Source organism: Terrapene carolina, unplaced genomic scaffold (genome assembly GCF_002925995.2).
Source record: "Terrapene carolina triunguis isolate 2854851 unplaced genomic scaffold, T_m_triunguis-2.0 Scaffold227, whole genome shotgun sequence".
Classification (NCBI taxonomy): domain Eukaryota; kingdom Metazoa; phylum Chordata; order Testudines; family Emydidae; genus Terrapene; species Terrapene triunguis.
The window spans coordinates 5,129,871-5,147,222 of NW_020664578.1; the positions used below are offsets into that span (position 1 = coordinate 5,129,871).

A 17,352-nucleotide genomic window follows, 5' to 3' on the forward strand; every position below is an offset into this window, starting at 1 on the left:
AGCCTTTTAGGGCTCTCTCCTCAGCCTTAGCCAGGTGCTTGGCTGTGTGCAGAGAACTGTCAGCAAAGCCAAGCCGGCCGTGCATGCAGAGCTCTCTGGGTCCAAGCCTCCCCCTCTAACACAGATCTCTGCTGGAACGTGAAATCCTCCAGAGGCTCCCAAAGCAGCGCTTATTCCTGTGACATACAAACCCGCTGAACTCCTCTGACTTGAGTCACGTGAGTAGCCAAGCCCAACGAACAGAGACCGGGGAGGGGCTCTTAACACTGCTGCTGAGATCTTTCCATCTGTTCTGATTAAAACAGAAGGAAATGTTTTGCTGATGAGATGGGGGCTCTGAGACAATCTCGTCACTCCCTACACGAGAGACATTGACGGTAGCTTATTCAGCCCTTTGGGTAATTTATTGGGAGCGGCTAATACTGCGCACTTGGATAGTGCCTCCCAGTCAAGGGTTTCAAAGTGCTTTACACAGGCGGGTACGAACACCTCATTCTACTGGTGGGGAAACTGAGGCACAGAGGGGTAAGTGACTAGCCCAAGGTCACCCAGAACGTCAGTGGCAGAATCAGAAATAGAACCCGGGTCTCCTGACTCCCAGTCCCCTGCTCTAACCCCCTGAACAAGTTGCCTGCCTCACACACCAGGAGGGGACTCGCCAAGCTCTAAAGGGCTCCTGTGCTGAAGGATACACACTCCAGCGAGACAACCCATCCGCCCGCTACTGATCTGGCAGAGGGGCACACGATCCCCAGTGCCTTGACGACCTGCCCGCCTGCGCAGAACGAAAACGCCTTCCTGCCATCAGAGGTTGATAGAGCCACCTGGAAAGGTAACAACAGGGTCCAACCACAACAGCTGTGCCGTGTTCTGATTGGTCTCGCTCAGAGGGTGGGGGGGATATAGCAGCAGAAGGATTAACCAAGGGAAACGAGCAAGCTAGCTTATCGAAGAACGGCTGGTCCAGGGAATTTGATGAAGGGTGGGAATGGTCCTTTTGTGGATAGCTTTTCTTATGGCCTTCCAATTCTGCTCCTAACGCCAATGAGGGGCAAGAAGTTGGGTAGATAGACCCCAAACTCAACACCCCTCTCAGCCTAAACCGCAAATACTGCACTACAGGAAGATGCTTAAGGGGAGAGTGACTTTGGAAAGGCACAAGCATTTTTAACCCAACAGCACCTGTCCCGCCCCAGCCACACCCTCTGAACAAGTTTCAAACACACACCCAAACATTGGATTTATCTGCCCACGGCCAGTGGTTTGGGCTGCTCTATACTGTAAGTGACTCTCTGCTACAGGGAGCAACAGTTGCTATAGGACACAAAAAGCGTCTTTTAAATGAACAAAGAGAAGAATCTTGCGGCCCAAAAGAGCCACTAGCAGCCTGGGATTGCAGAGGAAAAACCAATATTGCTCCTCAAACCCACCCGGCTTCTGACCAGCTTAGATCTCAAGTTGGTGTAAAAAATAATTCACTTCATGTTCCAACCAATATTTTGTGCTTCCATCACTACTTAGGTCCTACATCACATGCAATATGTTCCTGTACATAGGGCTGGAAAAGAAGAACAGCCGCACTGGGTCCATCTAGCCAGTACCCTGCCTCCCGACAGCGGCCAGTGCCAGATGCTTCAGAGGGAATGAACAGGACAATTTGGAGTGATCCATCCCGTCATCCAGTCGCAGCTTCTGGCAGTTGACGGTTTAGGGACACTCAAGAGCGTGGGGTTGCATCCCTGACCACCTTGGCTAATAGCCATCAATGGCCCTATCCTCCATGAACTCATCTAATTCTTTTTTGAACCCAGTTATACTTTTGGCCTCCACAACATCCCCTGGCAACGAGTTCTACAGGCTGACTGCACATCATGTGAAGAAATACTTCTTGTTTGTTTGTTTCAAACCCGCCACCTATTAGTTTCATTGGGTGACGCCTGGTTCTTGGATTATGTTAAATTACATAATTCAGGGGCGTGAGGAAATTAAGCCTTGGGGCATCTAGAAGCCACAGACCAGGAAAGGAGGTGGAAAGTAAGAGGGATATTTGCAAAATCTTTAAGTCTATATAGTTAAATGATAACGTTTTCACAGCTGCCCTGAATCTAGACTTCAGCTGCTTCTAAAAGCACTAACCCCCAGCCCCAACAAGTTTCTTATTTTAATAAGCATCTAGCTTTGAGTGAGCCATGTGCATTTCAAATCCAGTTCTGATCGAGAAAACTTAGAAGCTGCTTTCCTCACGCCGTCTACAGGGCACAAAAGCTGGTTTGCATAGCCTGTTGGCCCAGATACTTAGGTTGCATCCAGCAATACCAAATTAAAGGAGGCGGGTTTCTGTGCACCAAGGCATCCAATGGGTTAACGTATTAAAGCCCCTTATACAGAGCCACCCAGCTTCCGCAGCTCAATTTGGTTTCTTTGCAGAAGGGACACGTCATAGGTTCAAGATCTAAAGTACAGAGTTCCTACGGCAGCCTTTAATTCTTTGCACTCACTCAGACGGGTGTACCTAAGCTACCTAATTCACACCCAGAAATGAGACGTTTGTAGGCAAAAATGTAGAGGCCAGCAGAACTCTGGATTCTAAGTGCAAGGCCAAGGTTTCTCCTAAGCTGACGCTGCTCCCACTTCGAAACTGTGACTCGAAGGATGCTGTCTATCTTTACAGAGCATTTCCTGGCCCGCAGTTTAAAACAGGCCTCCTGGCAGACCTCACTGGCTTCATGCCATGACAGGTAGTGTCAGATCCCACATGTGGCGAGCTGGGTGCCACGAGCCTCAAGGGCCGTCCTGCTTTATTAAAGAGACGGATGCTTCAAGGTAAGGGTGTATCGAGTTAGAGCTAGCAGGAAGTCCTGCCCAGGCCTCAGCTACGGGTCTTTCTTTGAAGCTTCTCAAATGCACGGGCAACAGACAACCCAGCTCAGGGGAAAGCTGCCAATTGTCCTATTCTTTCTGAAGACGGTAAGCCAATTCCATTGCTCCCGTTTCCCTCTCCTCTTCTCCTCCTGTCTATACTGACTGTTCGTTCATTCCCACTCTCCTTAGCCTCTCGCCTTCAAGGTCCCCAAGGCTCCCTTTGATGTCCTTCCTGAATCAAAGGTGGGGCTGTCGGACCTCTCCCCTTGACCCACCATGGAGCTGAAAGTGCTGGGCTCCGGCCCTGCCTGCCCAGAAGGCAAGACAAGGAGAGGGGCCTCCAGTGCCACCGAGTCCCACAGCAGGGCAGTACTGTACTGCTACCATGCCAGCTGGGCCTCAAACTCGGCAGACCAGGTCGCTGGCAAGGGCACCGTGGCCATTGGCTGGAATGGGCGAGTGAAGAGTTATCACTATGATCCACAGGGACCCCAGCCTAGCTCAACACGGGAAGAAGTTGCCAAAACACCAGTCGAGGCAATAAATCAACCTGAGCGGCTATAAGGATGACCCGACTGCTCACTAGCAAACTAACCTCAGGTGTCCTCTAGCCTACGGCTGCCTCCTCAGGTCCTTCAACCTGCAGCTGGCTCCCTGCATCCAGTCCTAGAACCACACACCCGGGGACGGGGGGAGGTGAAGCAGTAGGAATTCATAACAGGCTGGTCTATACAGGGCCAGAACCCCCTCCCCTACAGAAAAGCCTTTGCACTGAAAAGCCCTCGGAGAAGCTCGGCCCCACACTAAGCTCTGCTCAAGGGCAAGCAGAGGGCACATGCAGGAAAGGAGAGGAATGACCCAGGCTGTCGCTTGACTGGCTAGAACAGTTCCAATTCTCACAGAGACGGGGCTGTTTAAAACCCGCCCCTAGCTCGGGGAAGCCACCCTGCACTGCCAGACCTCGTCTCCCCTACCCTGCCTGGGCCGACCGACTGCTAGTGAAATACAGGCGTCAGCACCGCACCCAAACAATGCTGCTTCTGTCCTGGAAAGCTGCAAGGAGCAGCCAGAGCCCGTCAGGAAGATACCAGCTCTTTGGCTGCGACAGCTCTGGGCTGTCTCGCCTCGCCCCAAAGAGATCTGATCAAGTTGCGGGGAAAGCCGCAGACGGGGCCTCACTTCCCCTCCAAGCTGGACGGAGCTAACTCTGCTTTGCGGCTCTCCTTTTTGCACCTCTGCCTGAGGACCAAAGCGCCAGCACAAGGACTATGCACCATCCCAGGTCCACTTAATCCTTCAAACTATGATTGCAGTGGGCCTTACACTGAGAATAGGCCTTAATCTGGCACTTTGGCACAGAGGTGAATTTCACTCCTTAGGGCTTTGACCCAAAGTCCATTGAGGCCAATGGGAAGACTCCAACTCAAAACCCATCCTACCCATAGCTTTCAGAGTCCCATCAATTACAGCATCACACCCTGCGTGAACATTTACACCCGTGAGCAGCCCCACTGATTTTAAACGCTACCCAAGGTAAGGATGCAGGATCAGACTGTCAGTGAACAAAATCCCCTCTCTCCTTGTCCCACTAGTTCTGGAGCCAGCCACTTTATACACTTATTAAAAAGGTTCAATGCAAAAAATGAAAAGAGAAAAAAAAAGAACCAAAATTAAAAGTTTGTAAACTTGTCAAGGTCCTTTGAGAGGAGAGGTATTTCCCTGTAATGTTACTTTTTTCTTTTTTTTTTTTCCATTAAAGTTAGTTTTTAAAAAAACACGATGGATTCGGAGGAAAGAGATGCGTGTAAAAACGCAAGCTTAGAAAAGGTACTGCTGCTGATATGAAATTTTAAAAGAAATATATATATGTATATACGTGTGATATTTTGTATATATAACTTTCTTTTTTTTCCTTTTTTTTTTTTTACATACATACATATATATGTCTGAACAGTGCAAATGGATGGCATTTCTATTTCCAGTTGTAAAAAATATAATATAAGCACAGTCCATCTTCCAAGGCAGGACCCAAGTGAAACGAAAAAAGAAACACAGAATACCCTTGGGTGGATTTTGTCTGTTGTTGAAAAGTTTTCCCCTCTTGTTACTCTGATAAGCCTGCTGGTTTTTTCCTAGTTGCTTAATTCCATAACCATGAAATTCACAAATGGTATTGTTATTAATAATATTTAGTTTAAGGGCTTTTAATACAATAACAGAATTTTTTAAATCTTTTTTTAAGTGTTAATTTCGGGGGGGTTTACGTTCTTCCACGACAGGAGGGGCTAAGTGGCGGCGTCTCTCTGCTGTGATCTGGCCATCTGAAAGATATTCTGAAAAAGAAGAAAGGGAAATTAAAAAGATGTTACTTACAGTAAGCCTCTGGGTTTGCTCTTACAGCCTCGCTAATCAGCAGCCCTCTCGGGGCAAGTTAGACAGAGGGCAGCCCCTTTTGCAGAGGGGGAAACTGAGGCACAGAGGGGGTGACTTGCCCCAACGTCACTTGAAGAGTCCACGGGAAAGCAAAGAACAGACCACTGAGTCTTAATTCCAATTCCCAGTCCCCCACTCTAAGCACTAGACCCCTCCCCATTGCTGGGTCTCACCACTAAGGGCTACCAGGATTAGAAAACCTGCCTTATAGCGAGAGACTCAAGGAGCACAATCTATTTAGCTTAATAAAAAAAGAACGCTAAGGGGTGACTTGATCACCACCTATAAGTACCTACGTGGGGAACAAATATTTCCTAACGAGGTCCTCAGTCTAGCAGAGAAAGGTCGAACAGCATCCAGTGGCTGGAAGTTGAAGCGAGAGACATGCGGACTGGAAAGAAGGCGAAGGTTTTTAACAGGGAGAGGAATGAACCTTTGGAACAATTCACCAGGAGTCGGTGACCATGTTTAAATCAAGACTGGGTATTTTTCTCACAGCTCTGCTCTAGGAATTTCTATGAGGTGTTCTCTGGTCTGTGTTGCACAGGGGGTCAGACTAGATGATCACAGAGGTCCCTTCTGGCCTTGCAGATTATGACTATGAAACCTCCTGGGGCTAGTCACATGAGGCTCCGCTAATGCTCCTCAGAGCTGACCTGCAACTCCTCCACCTGCTACACTAGCCCTGCCCCTCCCTCCCCACCACTCGTTCACCTCATTCTTCATCTACTGCCCCCCCAGACCATTCCAGCTCTGCCAACGCCTCAAGTCCCACTTGCAACCTCAATTCGCCAGCCGTGTAATCCAGTCCTGGGCACAGCCTGGCAGTGAAGCTAGACCGAATGAAGGCTCTGCAAGCGACCGTTCACTTGTGACCCAGACAGGACTGCTGAGAGGAACGACTGGTGCTCTAACCTACCGCATGAGGCAGCCTCCCCCTCAGATCCCCAAGACCATCATCATCCTAGGTTTGGCTGTCTAAGAACACAACAGCACAGTGGTTGAGAGCAGGCAGATCTCCGAACACACATGCATGGATTCCTTGCCAGTGCTGGGTGCAGAAGTGATTCTGGTACCCGGAGTGCTAATCCCCAGCACCTTGGGATATGCACGCTGCAATGCTCTGCTCCCACTGCACTCCCTGCAGCAGCAGCATAAGCAGGGTTGATGGATGACACCAATAACCATTAGTAATTACCATCACTGGAAGCAAGGGTTGGAGGACCAGCCTTGCAGCAGGCAGCAATAGCAAAGATCTACTCCCCCTGGGCTTGCAGCTGTAAATTAGCCCCCTTGCCCCCCAGCAAGGGTGAGGTTTCCATTCATGGAGGGAGCCTTTGCTGAAGCTGCAGTTGGGCTCATGGAAGTGGGTTATAAAGGGGAGGGGTTTAGACTCCCATCTCTCTAGAGGTAGAACTGCCATAGCGCTGGGTCGGCGAGTGGGCATGGGAAGCCGTACTCTGGAGGGGAACCAGCATCTGGCCTGAAATAGGTGAACTCCCAAGAGAGGGAGGGAGAGGAATCCAGACAGGTTGCACACACCTTGCACCTCTTTGAAGTAAATTCATCCGACTTTTGAACAAGGCTTTTAAAAAGCAAAGTTCCTGGTTGTGCCGAATGGTCATTAAACATCTCACAAGGGGGTTTTGCCCAGGTGTCCTTTGTCTCCCCTCCCCCTTCCAATCCCATGACCACTGTGCCCTGGTGCCCACTCACAGTCCCCACTCAGAGGTGGCTGAATTGCTCTCTCTGCTGATTGCTTTGGGAGCCTGCAGAGGAAACAGAAACACACGGCTTCCCTCACTCAAGGCTGCTCCACCCTCTCCAGACTTTCTCTAGTTTAGTGCTTCTCACCACGGCGTTTAAGCGCTGGTCCCCCTTGTGACTGAATTAAACCACTGATCTACTCTTCCATACGGTCACAAGGGGGCACGTAACAGCCTGAACACCACATGACACTTAGGGTACGTCTCCACTGCAAAGACAAACCCTGGCGCCGAGTCTCAGAGCCCAGGTCGGTTGACTAAGGCTCGCAGGGAGCTAAAAAGAGCAGTATAGACGCTGGGGCTGGAGCCCGGGCTCGGAGACCCTCCCCGCTTCCCAGGTTTCAGACCCCAGGCTCAAGCCAGAGCTGGAACGTCTACACTGCTATTTTTAGCCCCATAGCCTAAGCCAATTGACTTGGTGCCTTAGTTTAGGACCTGCGAGCAATTAAGTGGAAGGCATCGTACACAAATGCAAGAACATCTGGAATCTCAGCAAGGGGAATTATCTAGAGCCGAGTTCTCCAGAGCCAGAAGGGGCATTGCAGGCAAAGAGAAACACAGTAAACAATTTGTACAGGCCAATAGATCGATTACGGAAATTCCATGCTGCTCATTGTGTCCCCGCTACCCCTGCACATATGGAATAGACCACAGCAGTCTGCAGAGACTTCACTTGACAAGATTTCTGGCACACAGAGATGCAAGTCAACAGCACGGGCCTATGCAGAACCAGACGCTGCATCCAAACACAGCTGGAGGGGAGGGGCAGAGTCGAGTGCGTACAGAGATACTGCAAGTGGCCTTTACTTCAGCAGTATAAATGGCTGGGCTCTCACTCGGAGGGAGGAGCACAAGGTAACTAGATAGGAACTGGCCCTCACTGGTGAGCCCTCAACTCAACTCAACCACCCTCCTTTACAACACGGACTAATGAATCCTCGTGTGCATTTAGGGCAGCAACGGGGAGATGAGGAGTCAAAGATTGCCCTGCAGGAGCCTTTGGCACAGCTGAAAGGCTGGAGACTGCAGCACAGCCAGCGGTTAAAGTGGGGCAGAAAACGGACGGGAGGTCCTCAGGAAACCAAAGGCCTCGGCTCTCGCAACACGATGGGACGAGTGTTGGGTTTGGCTCACGGGTAGTGTGGGTCACGTACACTCGGACTGCATATTAAGGTGTGGGCAGCAGAATAAAACCCTCAAATTACGTCTACCCTACAGAGCCTACTCCAGCATAGCCCCTAGCAGAGACACAGCATATGCCGACAAAGGTATAGGATCAGCTCTGCAAATGACATTAGCTATGCTGACGGGAGCACTTCTCTGTTGGTGTAGTTGTGTCTACACTGAGGGTTTGGTCAGCATAGCTATGTGGCATGGGGGTGTGGCTTTTCACACCCCAGACTGACCCAGCTACGCCAGACTACATTCTAAGCATAGATTAGGCTTAAGATAGAAAACCCCAGTCAGGCAATAGAAACTTCCTGGGTGCATCCAAGGGCAAAATTTGAGGCTAAAGGTTTAAATCTCTCTGTAGAACCAGCGAGAAATGCTTCATGTAACTGCTTAGCAGACAACAGCAGGGCGGCTTTGCTTAAATGATTCAGCTACACAAGATGGTTTCCCTCCCCACTATTCAATTAACCCCTTGATTACTGAGATGGAAAAGAGATCAGGACCTGCCAATCAAGTGGTACCAGGACGCCCGTCCAGTACTACCGTGGGAAAAGTTGGCATGCAGCTTCCGGGTTTAGTCTTTGGTCCTTTAAAGAAACTGAAAAGTAAAAAAATGTGTGTCCCCTTTACTGCTCCTTTCTGACCCCCTTTCCCTCTCATCCGGGAGTGGAGAGAGCTTCACAGGTAAAGTCTCATTCCAGGTCCTCCAAAGATTGCCCATGTCCAGGACCTGTCAGGACTAAATATTTCCAGTGTAAGGAAACAAAGAACATTTCTTAAGGCGGCATGGCAGTCTCTCCCCAGCATGCAGCCACAGGAAATATTTTGCTTTGCAAGTTTCCTTTAAGGACGAGCTGCCACTGTTCTGAACGCTATTCTACACTAGCAGGAATTGGCATGGAGAAGCAGGAAGTAAATAGTAGGTCCGCAGTACAGCAATCAGACCGGCTCAGAGAGCCCAGAGGCTGTTTGCTTTCACCCCAGTTACCTTGCTGCACATATTGTCTTTACTGAAGTTCTTGTTATCCTTGTCTGTCGCTTCCTCCTCCACCTTTACGAGAAAAAAAAATATAAAGGATATAAATAATAACTGATGGAGGGGGACTAAATATCTATTTCTATGGCACTGGTGTATTTAGGGTGAATTTAGGGATGGGATTTTGGAGGCTCCAATAAACACCCCAGAGCACCAGGCAATGAATTTCAACTGTCTACTATTCTTTCTGTTAGGAACTGACTAAGCCAGGATCAGACCTATGTTCACGACACACGCTCAGCCCTGCTCTGACACGAGTGCAGAAAGAGATGCCAACGTTTGGACTTAGCCCGTGGAGCAGATCAATATCTCCCAAGCAGGAGACAGTAACGTGAGGGGCCCAGTGCCAACCTGAAGAACACGGATGGAGCTAGAAATCTGTATACACTGACCAAAGTGCCTCTTCTCCCCCTCGCTGCGTAACCATAGTGCCCAGCTGTTGCATGTGATAAAGAGCCAAAAATCCTGCCAGCCACCATAGCGAAAGCTGCCCCCTAGGAAATCCAGCAGTGCACATGGCAACGGCATGGTTATGTACAGATGAGAGCTATCCAGACTGCCAGAGCATATTCACATACCAGCCTCAGATCTCTGGGGTATAGGAGCCTACACAAATATCAGCGCATCAGTCCTTACAGAAATACACGTCTGCTCCAGGCCCATCTGATGCTACAGGCAACTTGTGTTCAGAGATGGCACCCAACCGTGTTCTAATAAGCAAAGCTAGTCACTTCTGGAGGCTGCCTGCTTCAGGATCAAGAGACGATAGAAGTGACAGAGTTGATCCTCAGCGGTAATGGGTTGAGCAGAGGAACTTAGAAGCACAGAACAGACTAATGGCCCATTTAGTGCAGTATCCTGCCTCCCGCAGTTGCTTGTATCCAGTTGCTTATGTACTGGGATGATTGAGAATCACTGAGACAACAGAGCAGCACAAGTTTTCCAACAGACACCTTGTGGTGATTCGAGACACTACACGTGATGATGGCCCAGCACATTGCTAGTATCAGACCTCAACATCCTAAGCAGACTAACTCTGCATCATCTCCTCTGAGCCAACTCCCTGGGGGGCAGGTTGCCAGCTACCTTCTTCTGCCATCTCCCTGCTATACTGCAGTTAGTTGTAACAGGAAGTCGTACCAAGGGGACACAGAGCAGTCACATGGGGATAGGGAGACTCTGGCAGGTGGATATGGGGTGGCCAAACATCTCCTCTAAGGACTAGGAGAGGATGGAGAGGTGCATGCAGTAGAAGCAAAAAACAATGAATACAAACAAGTGAACAAGCAACAGGTGGGGTGGGCTTATTTGCTAAGGTCTCCTTGGCTTGGAAAGAAGCCCCAGCACAAGCCAGAGTCGCACCTAAACATTGAATAATTTACCAAGAGGATGTCATGACTGACAGATTCTGAGCAGGCAACCGGGACTGGGATTCTGGGCATAATTAAAACAAGATACTTTGCACTTCTACAGAGCCTTCTCCTGCAGGATCTCAAAGCACTTGATGAACAATTAAGCAGTCCTCATAACCCTCCCGGGAGAGGGAGGCTTTGCTCTCTCCTTTTAACAGATCAGGAGACTCAGGCAAGGGAGTGACTTGCCCAAGGTGTCACAGCCAGTGACTTCCAGAGGCGGGGGTTTGATTACCGCATGCCACACACGCACAGCACCACCTCTTCAAAAGGAGTTACGCTACGCAAAAGACGAGACCATCAGGCCCCAGGAGTCCTGACACCCAGCTCCCTGTTCTAGTCACTCGCCAACACTCCCATCCAACAGCTGCAGATAAAACCCAGGAGTGACTCCCAGGTTCCTACTCCCAGAGCTGGGAATAGAACCCAGGAGTCCCCACTATCAGCCCTCCGCACTACACAACCCTCCCCTCTTGGTTTGGGCAGTAAGCTGATATTGCGAACCAGTACGAAAGCTTGCCAGGAAAGGGTTACTGTCAACTCACAAAACGTATTAAGCGATTTCTGTGCAGTTTCAGGATCTTACCTCCTTCCTCCACTTGAGCTCACAGAACACCCGCTCGAAGCACTCGTGCATGTAGTTGAACTGCAAAGATAAAGCAGCCTTCTCTCAGGTTGACGTAAAGCGCAGCACCAATGACAGTCGTCCATTAGAGAGCAGGGCGGGACTCAGAAGCTGTACACTCAGCTTGTGTACACAGCAGGGGAAGGCAGAGGTACCAGCTCTACCCAGCAAGAACTTACTGTATCTCTGGCTCCTCCTAGTGGCTGTCTGGTTACGCAGCGCAAGGAAAAGTTGAGTGTCAAATCTTCTCTCACACCAAGAGATCAGGGCAAAGAGAATTTTACACCAGTTTCTAAAAACTGGGCAAGTCCCTCTCCTTAGTGCATTTGCAGTTAACAAGGTCACTTACATATGGGGTGAAGATTTTAACCCATCGAGGTTTCTTCTCTCCTCGTGCGTATTCAAAACAGAATGCCATTCCCTCTTCGTCTGTGTCCCACCGCTGCATCTCGTCCCACTCAAATGCTATTACCTGGTTCTAAACAGAAGAAGAGATCGGGGTCCAGAGCGGGCCATGCTCCAGTTGGGAGGGTCTTGGCCAAGGCTGAATCAGGAGGCAGGTTAGCTCCTGAAATGCTACAGGGCAGATCTGAACCAGGGCAGGGGAAGAGATGGAAGAAACAAGGGAGTCCCAGGAATGCTGCAAAATGGTGCGCAGGGGAAGTGGGGATACAGAGAGGTTCTGCTAATGCTGCAGAGCTTGCTATGGGAATCCAACCTAGCAGCAGTCTCTGTAATCACACAGCAGTGCATTTACCACCGTTTTAACAGCCACCTCCTCCTGCTCTCAACTTGACTCTTCCAGCAGCTGCAACACCCCAGGAACGGGGAACCAGTATTCTGCCTCTTCCTGCAGCAAAGCTGAACTTGCTCAGACCCAGGAAGCCCTGCCATGCCCTTGAGTAGTTTACCTCTAGCTGACCCTCCTCTGTGCAGGCGTGGAGTTTAAAGTGCTTGATGCTGATGGCTGTGATCACATGACCCTTTCGCCGGGAGTCACAGGAGCAGTGGGGGAAGATGATCTCATTGTAACCCTCACATGTCCGCAGCATGTTTAAATACTGGAGAAAAGCAAGAAAGTGACGTGTTGGCAGCAACAATCCCCCATCACCCCAACTCTCTGCAATCCCCTCAGTGTCCAGCAGCCCCTCACTGCAATCCCAGCTGGGAGACACATCCCTGCTCTTAACCATATGCATACCACCACATTCAGTCCACTGCCAGAAATTTGGCTGAGGTTTGCATGGGCTGAGTTCCTGCAGCCTCGAGCACCGACTAATTCCATAAATGCTTTATTAAAAGCTGGCTCGGCTGGAATCACTAGATACCATGGCTCTGAGCGTCCTGGAAATCCTCGGGATTTTTTAAACATAGCCACAAATGGTCAAGCCCTCACTCTGAGCTCACCCTGAGTGTGGATCTCATTAAAACCATCTTCATTTAGCGTAAATTGCTGCTTACGCTGTCAAGGTCCCAAAAATCGCTTGCTGAGTTTTACCTGACTCTGTCATCAGTCAGGGATGACTAGAGTCATACAGAGCTTAAAACCAACATTCTGTGTGCAAGTATTGCTGAAGGCCTGGAACAAACTCAAAACAGAAACCAGGGACTTGGGGCCTAGAATGGGAGGGAGGGAAAAGTTACAACAGGGTGAATTGAGGCCAGAGCATCAGCCTGGACTTTCAGACCTAATGCTCAATCTCCTAGTTATGGGTTCAAAATCACATAGTTAAAGACACTGTCAAGTAGATTCAGGCTCGCCATCCAAGGTTTGCGTTAAAGGATTTTAACAAAAACTATTACGGAAATATTTACAAGGGACTTCTTCTCTTATTTAAATTAATGCTTTTTAAAAAGTGTAATAATTCGCCTGCAGTGCTGGGAACCCAAACAAAGCAGCCTTGAGACAGAATGGGAAACTGACCTAGCGAATTTCAATGAAAGCTCAGTGAGATGCAAGCAGTAATCAATTAGATTTCAGAGCATCAATTACATGTTAAATAGCACTTCTGAACTTCAAAAGCACTTTCTAAACACAGCACCTCACTGAGGCCAGGTTTACACTTAAAACTTTTGCAGTATAAAAATACTGGTTAGAGGACCAATTATTTTTATCCTGGCCAAAGCCCTAGCGTATTGTAGCTATAGCAGGAGGGAAAAGTGCTTTTACTGGTCTCAGTTATTTTGTTCAGGAAACTGGTATAAACCTGCATAAGCTGCATCCACTGGGGGGCTGCCAGTATAGCTATGCCAGCACACTTTTTCTAGTGTAGACTAGGTTATAGTGTAAGTTGTCACATCCCCATTTTACAGATGGGGAAAACAAAAAGTTTCAAGTGACTTCACCAAGGCCACAGAGGGAGTCAGTGACGAAGCTGGGAAAAAAACCCAGTAGTCCTGTATTCCAAATATGAACCTTAATTTCTCCCCCTAGCTTTATGATTTAAAGTGTTTTATGTAAGGTTTTGGGGACAAGAGCCATGTCTTCCAGTGAGTTTGAACAGCTCCTTGCACAAGATTGCTCCAACCACAACTGGGACCTGTAGACTCTATTGCAATAGGAATAGCTATTAGCACAGGTGAAGAGTTCCAATTATATTACCTTGACCGTGGCCCTTTAACGCTATTTATGATGTTTGCAGTAGTTGAAAAGCCAGTGATGAACCAGCCCGAAAAGGAATGAAGGGGCTCCAGGCTTACTGGAGTGTCCCCCCAGCTCAGCGGTGAAGCAGGCAGGGGGAGGGGGATGTTTAGTATTCACCGTGGTAAGCAAATACACGGATTAGGGAGTGATTAGAATGCAACTCTTGGCTTAAGGCACCACAGCCTCTCAGGTGACCTGGAGCTCCACACAGAGACTTTCAAGCTTCTCGAGCAATGATCTGTGACAGCTATTACCATCAAAAAGGGTCAACAGGGCTCCCCGAGCGTAGGAGCCCCGCCTGGGGTGGCCAAAGCCCCAAGCCGAGCCTCCCCCTGCCCGGACCCAACCCGCCCACCATCTGTAGAAAATGTGTTTGATATGCTCCATGCAGGTTCTGGGGCAGCTGAGGAGGAGGTATGTGCCTCTTCAGGTGCCCCGGAACCTGCATGGGGCATAATAAAGCAAAAACTTCACCACCAAACCCTGCAACTGGAGGTCCGGCAACACCTCCCTGGCCTATTATACCCGCCACCCATGAGTCTGAGGTACGGTAAGAGCTGGCAAAGACTAACTGGGGAGAGGATTTCAAATTGGGAGGTCGTTGGCATCAGAGACCAGCAACCTACAGGCGGGAACGCTGCTAGAGGCTGTGAGCATCCACCAAAGGCGGTCAGGGAAATAAAACCTGACAGGATGGAGCTCAGAGTCAGAAAGGACAGTGGGAGGCCCCATGTTTATTCAGTAAGTTATTCCATGTACAAGCCCAATGAGTCTTCTGACCTTGAAGCTACATTTTCTGCCTCTGACAGCCCCAGCACCAACAGGAAGGCTAGGAGTGGAGCTCAGCTCACGATGTGGTGACGTGCAAGGCAGGAGAACCCCCCAGCTTGCTCGTGCGCAGCCGTGTTGGCACAGACGCAGAAGCCGGAGGTGTGTAAATAAAGTTACACTAGCGCCACAAGCACTAGCTATGCAGACTGCTTGGCGATGGGTTTTATAACCTTTCCCCTGAAACGTCTGGTACTGGCCACAGAGAGAGAGGATACGGGATGAGACGCACTACTGGTCAGACAATTCCTGTTCTTAGAACAGATCAGGATAGAAACAGCCCTTTGCTCATCAAATACTAAACAGGCAGAAGAGCTACCATAAAAGGACCCCAACCGAGTAAGGGCTGTAGATTTACCTGCTCAATGTTTTTTAAACAAGAATTGAGTCCTGCCCCAGTGGTACACACCACACAAGTAAGGGAGTTTGACTCAACGCAACGCATGATCTGGCATATGGACATTAGCTCCATACAAACTAACTCGCCGAGTGTTTTGGGAGTCTCTCTTACCAGTTAGCACCATGATAACCTTGCATGGGGGGACTGGCAGAGCAACCTGGCATTCCCTTGTGTATTCAACCAACGCAAGTCAAAATACACCCACAGTGCTCTTCCAAACACAGCTTTCCTTGGAAAGCTTTTATAGCTACACTGCAGACCGGAAAGGCCCAATCCAGGGCCAATGCACCTGATTTCATTTGCCAGAGGAAAAACAGCCATTTCCAAGTAATGAGAGAATAACAAACATACCATGACCATCTTTTTCTGCTCAGACAGCTTCTGTAACTGGTAGGACTTTTCCTCGGCTTTGATGCAACCTTTCTTCACATCATCTACAGCCTAAATGAAAAAAGGGGGAAGGAAACCAAGCAAAGTTGAGTCTTCCACAGACGGTTAAGGGATTTCTTCACTGGTCGGAAAAGCAGGACTTTCACCTGGCACGTCTACGGGATTGTTGTGTGCTTTACAAATATGAATTCCGTGCACAGCAATAGGTGGGCATACTGGTTTTACAGAGGAGTAAATGAAGGAAAACAGGTGAAGTGACTTACCAAAGAAGACAATGGGTCAGTGAGAGCACAGACAAGAACCCAGGAGTCCTAGCATATCTAGTGGCTAGAGCAGGAGACAGGGAGTCTGGACTCCTGAGTTCTGTTTGCTTTTTGAGGGCCTGAGCCAGTGATAAGTAACAGCAGGATCCTGTATTGTTTCTGACCCTGCCACGGAGTCACTGGGTGACAGTGGGCAAATCACTCAACCATCAATTTCCATTTCTTACACAACAGCGATGTACATAGGACGGGGCCTGCCCCGCCCCAAGCTCTTCATGGCACTGAGGCATTCAATGCCTTGGAATTCGGACTAGCTACAGCATCACGAGCGGGAGCTGCTTTAAATGGCTTGTGATAAAGGGAGTTCAGCATTCCGAGGCAAGGCATTCACATGCACCTACCTGGTGGAAGAAGTAGGTAACTGCGAGGTCATTGTCATTCAGGAGGGCTTCCTCTTCTGTAGTGAAGAGCCATTTCCTGATTGTCAGACAAGTCCCCGGCACCGCCGACGTGTAGTTCTGTACGTAGAGCTTGTGTGGGAATTCATTGGGCGCCAGTTTACGCACTGCAAGACGCATGGGAAGAGCAAGATGAGCTCTTTGGGGGCAAGAACCATCCTTTTGATCCGTATCTGTACAGCACCTAGCACGATGGGTTGCTGGCCTATGACTGGGGCTCCTAGGCGTTACCGCAACACAAATGAATAACTGTGCACCAGGGAAGTTACACTGCTTCAGCTAACACAATGCAAAGCCAAGTGAGTGAGCAGGTCCCCATGGAGCAGATGGGATCAAGACCCCAGCTCTGCTTTTTCCAAGATCCTTCCCCCATCTGAATTTTGCCTTCACGATGTCGGAGCTTTACTAGGCTAGTTATTTGCAGGCTCAGGTCAACACACAGGCACCCCAGCTATCAGGAATTTGTATGAAACCAGAATCCACTCGCTTGACCTGCTGTCTGAGGAACGCTGCTCCCCAGGGGTAGTACCTCAAGTCTGGGGGGAAAGCAGCTGTGTAATGCAGGACTTCAGCTGAAAGCAGCCACGCTTGGCGAAGAAAGACTATATTTGTCAGACCGTCACAGTTTGTTTTCACTCTTCGTGACGAGTACAGGGATGTATCCTGCACAAGCCTTAGATTTTGGGTCTCTGGCCTGGGCATTGGGGCATTCAAACCACCGGAGAAAACAATGCAGGGAAGTCTTGCTTTGGCCTACGGGAGTGGATAACACGGAATCTAGTGGGGCTACGATTCTTATGATCTATCGTCGAGCGCTTCAGAACAGTACAATACATTTTCTCACACACACTGAAGCGGCTTTAAGATTCTCCCAAGCGACAGGAGGATCTCACACACTATCTGGGCAGTCTGCCATCAGAACCAGAACAAAGACTCGTACAGCGGTCAGTGACGAAGGAGCTGCCTTCAGGCTATTCAATATCAGCTCGGGATGGTTGGTACCATAGGCAGCGTGCCTTTGTTGTGAGTTTACTGTATTGAAAAAACACTTTGCTAAACGAG

At 49.4% G+C, this 17,352-nt stretch overlaps 1 protein-coding gene across 2 annotated transcripts in view; it reads right to left on the reverse strand.

Moving 5' to 3' along the window:
• Nucleotides 1-5,050: 5,050 nt before the first annotated feature.
• SNX27 (sorting nexin 27) overlaps nt 5,051-17,352 on the reverse strand; it is a 48,963-nt gene continuing 36,661 nt past the window's right edge. The window contains exons 7-13 of one of the 2 annotated variants that reach the window (XM_026656280.1): nt 16,234-16,397; nt 15,531-15,620; nt 12,219-12,368; nt 11,657-11,785; nt 11,269-11,328; nt 9,223-9,285; nt 5,051-5,195 (exon numbers count right to left, since the gene is read on the reverse strand). In XM_026656280.1, the coding sequence (XP_026512065.1) occupies nt 5,148-5,195; nt 9,223-9,285; nt 11,269-11,328; nt 11,657-11,785; nt 12,219-12,368; nt 15,531-15,620; nt 16,234-16,397 (704 nt within the window). In that variant the 3' untranslated portion in view covers nt 5,051-5,147. The remainder of the gene's footprint in view (nt 5,196-9,222; nt 9,286-11,268; nt 11,329-11,656; nt 11,786-12,218; nt 12,369-15,530; nt 15,621-16,233; nt 16,398-17,352) is intronic. The other variant, XM_026656281.1, reaches the window with a different exon arrangement.